Consider the following 10,364-nt stretch of genomic DNA (forward strand, 5'->3'; position numbering starts at 1 on the left):
GGTGTTTGCGTTCATCTCCAGGTGTAATTCAGTAGTTCAACTTGGCGATACAAAACTTGTGGGTCTTAGTAGCTAGATCCTTATACAAAATTTATGCCTTGTTCCCTGAAGGATCTGCTACCCAGGGGAGGAGTAACACAGGTAATAAAGTTTAGATTACCGCAGAAGAAAAAGGTTGGGAGTAGGAAGATGGAAATATGGAGCCACATGCATAGTCTGAAGAAGTGTAAGAAGGGCAGCCTAGTCTGGACAGTACTGTGGTATTCTCAATTAGTGTATCCACTAGATAGAGTATTCAAGTATTCTTTCTTTTTTTTTTTTTTTACTTAAACCTAGAATGACTTTTTTACAACAACATTGTGATGACTAGAGCTGGAATAGGATACCTGATTGTTGTACTATCTTTCAAGCACGTTGGCTAAATGCTGAATAGTCTGAATTTGTCCAGCAGTCTTTGAGTCTAAGTGATCTTGTGTCCTACCAGTCTGAAGTTATTTCTGATTAGAGTTCCTGCTGTTTCTCAAGATAGGACTTTTTCTCTGAGTTACTTTTCTAGCACTAATTTAATAAAATTTTAACTACTTGTATTATGTACACAACTGCATGGAGATTAAAAAAAATAAAAATCAGGGGTTTAAGTTTCTTTACATTCAAATATGTCTTCATGAAATGTACAGAATTCTCAGTAAAAACTTACTTTACATTTTTCTGCTTTCCTGTATTTAATGGATAATATACAGATAATGATATTTTTGAATCTTGAAAACTAGTTGAGACTTGAAAAGATGGAGTGGTTCTGTTTTGTTTTTCAAAGCAATTTGTTTCATTTAGATGAACCTTGAAGTGATTTACGGAGACACAGATTCCATTATGATAAACACTAATAGCACCAATTTGGATGAGGTCTTCAAGCTGGGGAACAAGGTAAGGAATTTTTTTCATTTTAAAGCTTTCCTACATGTCTGTATTGTAACACAGATGGTATGAAGAGAGGACTCCGTGGCATAAGCAGAGAATAAGCCATAAGGAAGAACTTGACAAGGTATGGGCACTACGGAGTAGTAAAAGTTCAGAGTGCCCTGCCTTTGTGTATAGCCACTTTGTGCATGTTTAAAACTGTGCTTAAATTGAATGACATATTCTTTGTATGATGAGCTTTTGTTACCAGTCCTAAGTTACCAGGAGACTGTCTGAATACTAGTTAAGCCAAAATGTAAGGTAAAATTCCTCCATGTTAGTTCCATTTACAATGTGAACACAGTTTAGATTTTAATGATTTTTGCTTTGACGTGAGAGATATCTATCAGTTTGGTTTAGTTATATGGTATGTATTACACTCTATGTGCCATCAGATTTCCAGTGGTTAATTAAAATACTAATTTCCAAGGTGTACTAGATATGGAAGAGATCTCTTTGATTAGCAGTTGGCAGTTAATGACGTGGAAGTTTCGTGGCTCGCTGGAATTGTGGAAGTGAAAAATGTTTACAAACACTTAAAAAAAGAGATGTAAGAGTTGTTTTTGCAAGTTGGAAGAAATTGTGATGAAAATGAGAGCTATGGAAGTTCAAGAAAACATAAGGGGATTTTTATAGTATTATACAAAAGTCGTGTAATTTTAAGGCAAGAGTGATTGGGGGTGGGATTAGAACACTTTTGCTTTTATACTAAGATGGTACTTTAGAAGTAGATGCATCTCAGGAGCATGGAAAAAGGATTAATATCTTGATGTCATAACTGAGTAGCAAGAGGGCTGGTGCAGTCTCTCTATTTTGTTTGCCATACAAGATTATTTATAATTTTAAGTGTATATACAGCACAATATAAGAAAGATTAACCTCACTCTAGCTGTGTCTGTGTGTGGTTTCGTTCGTTTGGTTTTTATCCCCATGCTCCTATTTGTGGCTAAATGTTGTAGTGGAAAGTTGATAATATTTGTTATAAAGGCTGACAGGATCATCACCATAGGTTAAACACTTCTGACTTTGATTCAGGTTTACTGAAAAAACAGGTTTTTGAATTTGCCACCTGCATAATGATTCTTTTTTTAAGGTGAAATCTCAGACTTTTTTATCCTAATTATTTCTGTATCCTGTATCAGTTGTTGTTGGTTTTGGTTTTGTTGTTGGTTTGGGTTGTTTTGTTGTTGTTTGAAGGCATTTTTGGGTTGTTGGGATTTTGGGGGGTATTTTTTGTTTTGTTTTGTTTTACCAGACATCTTTCGATTAAAGTTTTCATGACGTGTACTTGATTTTAACAGTGAATAAACTTAAATCTGTAAACAAGCACACTCTCAAACCTAGCAACGTACTTGTGAAACTTGTGACTCTCCATATTCTTTTTGTGACATAAAAAAGTGGGGTTTGTTTCTTGTTTCACATGTTTCTTGTTTGTTTATTCCTCAGGAAAGCGTAGTGACTTCTTGTGCAAGCGCTTCTATCATTTAGGTTTTCCTCATTTTGTATAATTCATATGAAAATTTTAAGGACAGAAAATTGTATCTATTGATAAGAAACACTCTTAAAAAATATCACTGTTGTATTGCTTAATAATTTCTTTCAAAAAAATCATGTTCAGAGATGAGGGATATTTACATTGCGTTCATTATATTTTTGCTTTAATGTAGACTGTATGGAAGATACACAGGTTTAATGCAAACAATTACTCTGAGAGCAGTTAGCGTATGTACTCCTCTTCTGATGTAAAATGTGAGTTTAGAGGTTGTCTTCAGTGATGAAGTATTCCTCCGAGATTAATTGTGCTTTTCTGTTGGAGAAAATTCTCTTATCTTCCTTCTGTTGTTTTTTTTTTCCCCATCTAATGCCTTGTCTCACAGGTTTCTGGTTGTGTTCATTCCCACCCTTAACCTCCCCATTATTTATATTCATGCTCCTTTCTGATTACTCATCAGAATTTCATACATTTCTTCATTTTTCTATGCATCCTTGTGAATCAGATTTGCCAGTGCATTCAGTACTTCACTGTTGCTGGTTTTTAAGCACATGATTAGTATGATGTAAAAATATAATTGAAAATACTTAAAAGGCAGAAAAATTCTTAGATGGTTTTGCTTTAATGATCAACACATGAAGCTCTTGACAAAACGGTTTAGCCTCCTGATGTCCTTCACAACTTAAAAATACACAAGGGATATAAAACACTAAAGGATAGCCTTGGAGTATTAAAAGTGATAGTGATAATAGTTCTTGCAATAGGAAAAATTGAGATCTAAGTGAGAAAAAGAAAATTTGTAAGGAGAGTTTTGGTTAAAACTGGTATTGTGTGCCCAAATCTAGATAGATTACCAGTGAGATTTTATGCTGAAAGTACTGTTCCCATCTTAGTGAGGGTGTGCGCTATATGGTAGAGAAACTTTAATTTGTATAAAACTTAAGTGAGGCATGGAAAAAGGATAGTTTGTAACTGGTGGGCTCTGACGAGAGAACTGGAAATAATGGCGTGAGAGGATAGGGAGATCCTGAAGATCAAGAAGGAAAGAAAGCTGTAGAGGAAAGAAGTGAAGAGTAGATAGAACAAGTGAAGACAGAACAGGATGTCTGAGGAGTGATATGCAGATATTCTCTTGAAGAAAGTAAAGTGAAAATGTGTGAAGAAAGAAAAATCCAAGTGGGAAACCTTTTAGCTAAGCCAGTGGGTGGGTGAATGTGTTCTGGAACCAAAGTTTGTTATGGAAGGTACATGCTGTTTTGAGCTGTTGCACTTCTGTCCTCTTAGAGTAGAGGCAAGAGATACGGAGCCACTTGATATTCAGCTCTGTATTAAGACAACACATCAAGTGCAATTTCAAGCTTTTGTATGTGGGTAAGACATGGCATGTGTGTGGAAAAATAGCACCATTTCTTCTCACTGAGGTGCTATAGAAAAAGTAGGTATATTGTGGGGAAGAGTATAAATAAATATTGAAATATTTTTTATAAAGCAATTCCATATTCTAAGAGACCATTTCTTTTTCTGGAAAGTGGATCCTTGCTTGGAAATCCCTTGTTTGCTTAATTTATGTGAGAGGCTAGATAGAGTAGCTGCCCTAGTGAAACGGGCTAGAGTCAGTTATCTGCAAGGTCACACACAGTCCCGTGCTTCTCTGCCCTGCAATTATGTTAGGGAGTTAGATATACCAAGCTATAAAACCTGAAGAAGCCAATGTGTGAACCTTAATAGTAGCTTATAGTTACTATTGTGTACTTAATTTCACAAGTAATGACATCTCACCATTCTTTAAAATATGTATGCAAGCATACAGTGTGTAATGTTACTTGTTTTAAAGCTTAAGAACAATAGGCTTCTAGATGGAAGTTAAATTTTTCTGTAGTTATTAAGGTGTTGCATTTGTTTTTCACATTGGTGCATTTGCAGGTCAAAAGTGAAGTGAACAAGCTCTATAAATTGTTGGAAATCGATATTGATGGAGTCTTTAAGTCCTTGCTACTGTTAAAGAAGAAGAAATATGCTGCTCTGACTGTGGAACCAACAGGAGATGGGAAATATGTAACTAAACAAGAACTGAAAGGATTGGATATAGTCCGAAGAGACTGGTGCGATCTTGCAAAAGAGACTGGAAAGTGAGTTTTTTTTGTGGCATTATCCTCATTGCTCTGTTCTAAACACTACATGCTTCATAAACCTTTGTTACTGCGTGCCTGTTTCCTGAACAGTGCAGATTGGTAGCTAAGATCAGTGTTAGAGCATCTTAACTGATTTTTGTAGGAGATGGTGAGCATTAGATTTTTGGCACTGGTAACCGATTATACTTGTTCCAGTCCAAATGTCTTTAATTTCACCTTCTGTTTTTGCATCTTCTGTGGAAGCTGTGCATTTGAGTTGTTGCAATTTTGTATAGACAGTTTAATAGACCATAGCTGACATTTTGTGAAAATGGTATGTGCTATAAGCATTTGGAGTCATAGGGTTTAGGTCAGTTGGGTTTTTTTGAAGGTAGTTGAAGAAGCTGGTGGTCAGGTCTTTCATCATCTTCTAATAAAGCTGGAAGTGCATTGAGTGCAGCCTGAGGAGGTGATCCCTTCCCTCAGAACTGTTTTTCTTCCATTTCTCAAACGAAACTCCTCTGATACTTCATTATGATGGATACTGGATTGACGATTTATTAGTTGTCATTGCACAGGGCATTTTCATGCTTGAATTTGATAGAAATTTATCACAAAGAAAGAAAATTAGGGTGGGCTGAGAGGTGGTCATCTGGGGGCTGACTCAACTTACATTGCGTACTGCCTCTTGAAAGCTTAAATAAATTGTGGTCCAAATGCATCCAAAATTGAATACTTTTTTACATCTGTAAAAATACACCCCACACTTGCTTACTGTTCTTAAGACTTGCATTTTCTAAGAAAAGATGCATCATAATAGAAGCAAATTTTTCCAAGTTAGGAATGTATTAGTAATTAAAGCTATACAAATGTTTGAGAGTGTTCTTTAGTGACTAACTCTTCTGCAGCTGGCAGATCTTCCAACCACATTTACAGAAATAGGCAAGACTTTGCTTACTTGATATGTTCTCCTCCATCTTAAGATACCTGCTATGGAATAATAAATGGCAAAATTAAATGGGAGCAGAAAATAGAAACCAGTTGCACTCAACAATTCCAAATCACTGTTTAACATTAGAACTATTTACAATAATTTGCTTTTAGTAAAATAAGTAAATAGATAAAACACATCATGAAATATCTTGGCAAATTTTGAAAGATTTTTGCATCGGACTTCATCCTTAGGCTCTTTAATTCCTAGAGGTAACCCAGGGGAATAGAAGATTGTGTTTACTGTGATGGTTTTGCTTTGTACATCTTAAGCTTTTCTTCATTTCTGGGCTGGTTTTGCAGTTATATAATTGGTCAGATTCTTTCTGATCAGCCCCGAGACATAATCGTGGAAAATATTCAAAGGCGGCTTATAGAAATTGGAGAAAATGTGACCAATGGCCAGATCCCTGTCAATCAGTTTGAAATAAACAAGGTAAATGATTTCTCAGCTCTTTTCTGTCTCAAAAGCTTCACTGTTCTTGAATATATTGACTCTTGATAGATGTATTTTTAATCCTTATGATGACATGAGGTATCAGGAGTTTTATTAGATACTGAGTAGTATAGAACATACAGCAAAGGTTGTATGGTGTGAGGAAAAAAATACCTTGTGGGGCTGGAGGATAGTCCTGCTTCCCTCAGAATAACAGCTTTGTGTCTGATCGCATCCTGCTGTCTTCCTCACTGATTCTGCATTTTGAGAATGACATGATAGCTCATGCTTTCAGGAGAAGTTTTCTCCGAAATTGTTATCTTACATTTTAGGTTTAAAATACCTAACTGAAGAATGCAATGGAAAAGAATTAAGTGTTCTGTTTTCCAGAAAACCCATATAAAAGCGTATTATTGTTAGTTTATTTCCCTTCAAAGCTCTGTAGAAGAAAGCTAATGGTAATTTTGAGGTTTCATTCAAGACTTTCCTGCAGCAAGAAGTAAACCTGCTTTATCTACAGGAGTTTAGGAAGCAGCATTGTGGTTTTGGTTTATTTTAAGTAACCTCAATGAAACCCATATATTTAACTTCAAAAGCACTTCCCCCCAGGGGAGTGTTTCACTAATGAATTGGCTATTACATGCCCCTCTCTTGCTTCTTATAGAAGAGATTTCCCAAATTCATTCCATCCATAGTCTTTCTTCTGCCAGCTGGACATCTATCTGCTCTGTAAGACTGTGTTAATCAATTCAGAAATGTGTTCAGGTTGTCATATGAGTGTTTAGAGAAATCAGTGATTTTTATGGTTAACTTAAAAGAAAAAAAAGACTGTTCTGATACAAATATTCTAAGAGTACTCAGTTTCCCAGTGAAAGAAGCCTGAAATAATTTTCATTTTAAGTGCTGAATGTTCCTTTGTTCTGCTACTTTGAAAGAAAATAATGTATTTTAGTATTAAGTCAAATGTAGAAGTTGTTTCTAAGAATGGCTTTAACTGTAAATACTTAAATGTAGTGTTTTATGTAGAGGTAAAACTCATTGCGGAATCTCACAAGTATGAGATGCATGGAAATATTAAATCCAGTTGTATCCTCTTGCTACAGAGCTTGTTAAATACACTTAACTACTTGGTACAGAGATTTACTTTATGACCTGAACTGGTGCAGGGGTGAGAGGGTAACCTCTGGCTGTATTTTATTTGTTTTGAATAATGTTTTCATCTTCAGTGTAGTTTAATTTGAAAACAATTGCATTCTATCTGTAACTGTTTTGAACTATTGTCATTTTAATGTATGAAGGACTGTATCTAGACCTTAATGTTTAGAAAATACCTTTATTACAATTTTTTCCATCTTATTCGTGTTGCAAACGTACTTGTGAATAGTACATGGATGTAGATAGCTACAGTGTAATCTTGTCTTTTGAAGTTCTGAGTTCTCCATCACTGAAGTGAAATACTTTTCTAATAGTTATGTTTTTGGTTCCTCCTTTGATCTCTTAGGCATTGACTAAAGATCCACAGGATTATCCTGACAAAAAAAGCTTGCCACATGTGCATGTTGCCATGCGGATAAATTCTCAAGGAGGCCGAAAGGTGAAGGCAGGAGACACAGTGTCATACATCATTTGTCAGGTACAAATCTCTTTAGCTAAATAGCAGGTATTGTTTTGAGAGATGGCAAAAAAACCAAATCAACTCCTGGAATAAAATGTTTTGGCATTTTTTTGTAGTGAGACTGTGTTATCGTTCAAAATAGTCAGTTTTCTGGACTAAATTTAGTTATGTAAAGCCAGAAAGCACCACTGTGATCAGCTTAGCTTGTCCGGCTATTTCGATATGGTGGCTAATAAAATTCCCCTGAATTAATTTCTGCCTGAAACTAGAATCTGTTTTTAAGGAAAGTATCCAGTCTTTGTTTTAAGGAGAACAAAATCCCAGTGATGAAGCCTGTCATTCCTGGAAAGCTAATGGTTGGTGCTTCTTAAATAGTGTCATTGTTACTTTCAGTCTCAACTTGTGTCTTTTCAATTCATAGTCATTGGATCTGGCAATACCTCCTTCGGACAGACTGGGGAATTTGAGAATCTTTCTGTTTTCAGGTGTTTATCTTACAAACATGTAACATTTTATCACAAATACATACTCCACTTTGGATTTGCTATTAAAAAAACAAGGTGTAGGTTGGATTAGATCGACCAAACTGATGGACTTGACAGAGTGACTTCTGTAGTGGACTACTGTTTCAGCTCCTTCATTGTTAAAAACTGAAAGATACTGTATTTTATTTGATCGAGAGTTCTCATGCCTGTCGAAGCTGCCAGGACTTAAGAGAGCTGGGCCACGGGTACGGCTGAGCAATGGCACAATACAAGAGAAGAATGTACTTGTTGAAAGAAGGGAGCTGAAGGAATTGCATTGTAATTATTTTTGCAAAGCAGCTGGATGAGCTGAATAGTCCTAAATTAATTTTGTTCTGAATACTAAGTTGTCTGAAAGGAGTAGGAGGGACCAGTGGCTTGCAGTTTGTCTTTATTAGTGATGGGTTTTCAGACCGTGGTTGTTGACCCTGTTGAAGCCAGTAGCTCATCTGAGCTGGTGTAAAAAAAAAAAGTGTCATGTTAATGCATGAGTTTCATTTTCCTCTAAAAAAGACAAAAAAGAGACTGTACTTAACAAAAAAATTAGCCATGGTATTCTCCCCCCCCCCATCCCCATTAAGGTTTACTTCTATTGCTGAATGTTTGCTAAAATACTTCAAGTTCTGCTCTAAGATTATTGATACACATTAAAAATAAAACTTCGTAGTATAGTTGTGGACTGAGAATACGATTCTAGAGACTGAGTTACGTTTTCCAGAAGAGTCCCATCTTCTTATAGTTGATACTTAATCCCTTCGTGAATACTGTTTTCAGTTTAATTATTGCATTCCCAAATTGAATTGTTTTCTCCTTATCTTCCTCTTTCGAGTTGGAGAAGAATGTAATGTGTGCTCTAACCCCTAAGTGGTGTTTCTCTCTTGGCTTGAGATGTCAGCATGTGTTTCTTTCAGTATTTCCAAATATTTCAGAATTTGCTCTTTCAAATTGATACTGTTGCCTCTGTCATTTATTTGCATGCCAGTCAGTGGCAGTCCGTTCTCTGACCATTCATTCTATTTGTTTCTTTATAAAATCGAAGAACATAAATTTCCTAGCAAAACAGATATAGTTTTGATATCCATGACTTAGAATTTGCTTGTTGTGCAAAATGATAATGCTAGCTTAGTACAGAGTGAATCCAAAATGCATGCCCTCCGTGTATTTTTAACTGGGCTGATGGTTACAATGTGTTTTCATTGTGCATTTCAGAATTGACAGATGGGACTGTTTACTCTGTCTACTCTTACTGATTTGCACGTGTAGGCTGCAATAATACAAGCTGGATTTACATTCTTGAACTTGCTAGTTGATGCCAGCATCAGCAGTGCAATTTTTTTTTTACTACTGCTGGATTTGTATTGGATGCATAATAAATCAACCAAAAGAGAATGATTGTGTAACAGTTTTGTGTTAAAAAAGTAATGCATAATATTTGAAGCATAATCCTTTGTATAGACTGAATGTGGATTCTACTTTTTTCACACTTTGTTTCGTGTGTCTCCTGTCTTAGGATGGATCAGATCTCAGTGCCAACCAGCGAGCATATGCTCCAGAAGAATTGCAAAAGCAAGACAATCTTACTATTGATACTCAGTACTACCTGTCACAGCAAATACATCCAGTAGTTGCTAGAATATGTGAGCCCATAGAGGGAATTGATTCTGTTCTTATTGCAGCATGGTTAGGTAAGTATTCTAAATTCATTTTATTTAAAGAATTACAGGAGACAAACAGGGAAGTTCTTATGTATGTTTCTTAATAGAAATACTTCCCCAAACCAGTCTTCGAACAATAGTGAACAATAGCTTGTGTTACGGAGTCTGTAATGCTTTTTACATTTTGGATTGTAAGTGTATTTCTATGGCTCCTACAAAATACCATTTTTCCAGAAGGTGCTCATTATCATGAACTTAATCTTACAATCCTTGTTCAGACTTGCAAAAATTTACTGTTCATAGATGGCAATACTGTTGCATGTCTTTGAGATTTTCTTACGTTACTAAAGTAGTTCTAAAGCATACATCCAGAGCATTTTTCCAGAGAGAAACCCAAGTGTCTCTAGCATCTTCCCAGGAAGAAAGCAGCCATGGTTGTTATGAAAGCATACGAATTTTCAGTAGGGTTTAAGTTAAGATTTGGTTTGCTACAACTGACCTAGTGGGTAATAGAAACACAAACCATTAGCAGCAGTCTTGCCTGCTCCATATGGAGGAATGAAGTGGCCCAAAAAGAACAGTGC

The 10,364-nt window shown here is 35.8% G+C and overlaps 1 protein-coding gene across 1 annotated transcript in view; it reads left to right on the forward strand.

The window, feature by feature from the left end:
• The window catches only part of POLA1 (polymerase (DNA directed), alpha 1, catalytic subunit), a gene marked incomplete at its 3' end in the record, with an annotated part of 78,350 nt that extends 68,479 nt beyond the window's left edge, over window positions 1–9,871 (forward strand). The window contains exons 27-31 of the mRNA XM_010022228.1: window positions 832–924; window positions 4,373–4,578; window positions 5,854–5,986; window positions 7,488–7,619; window positions 9,636–9,871. Coding sequence (XP_010020530.1) covers window positions 832–924; window positions 4,373–4,578; window positions 5,854–5,986; window positions 7,488–7,619; window positions 9,636–9,871 — 800 coding nt within the window. The remainder of the gene's footprint in view (window positions 1–831; window positions 925–4,372; window positions 4,579–5,853; window positions 5,987–7,487; window positions 7,620–9,635) is intronic.
• Between the last annotated feature and the right edge of the window lie 493 nt (window positions 9,872–10,364).

This window comes from Nestor notabilis, unplaced genomic scaffold, assembly GCF_000696875.1.
Source record: "Nestor notabilis isolate BGI_N333 unplaced genomic scaffold, ASM69687v1 scaffold7049, whole genome shotgun sequence".
Taxonomy (NCBI): domain Eukaryota; kingdom Metazoa; phylum Chordata; class Aves; order Psittaciformes; family Psittacidae; genus Nestor; species Nestor notabilis.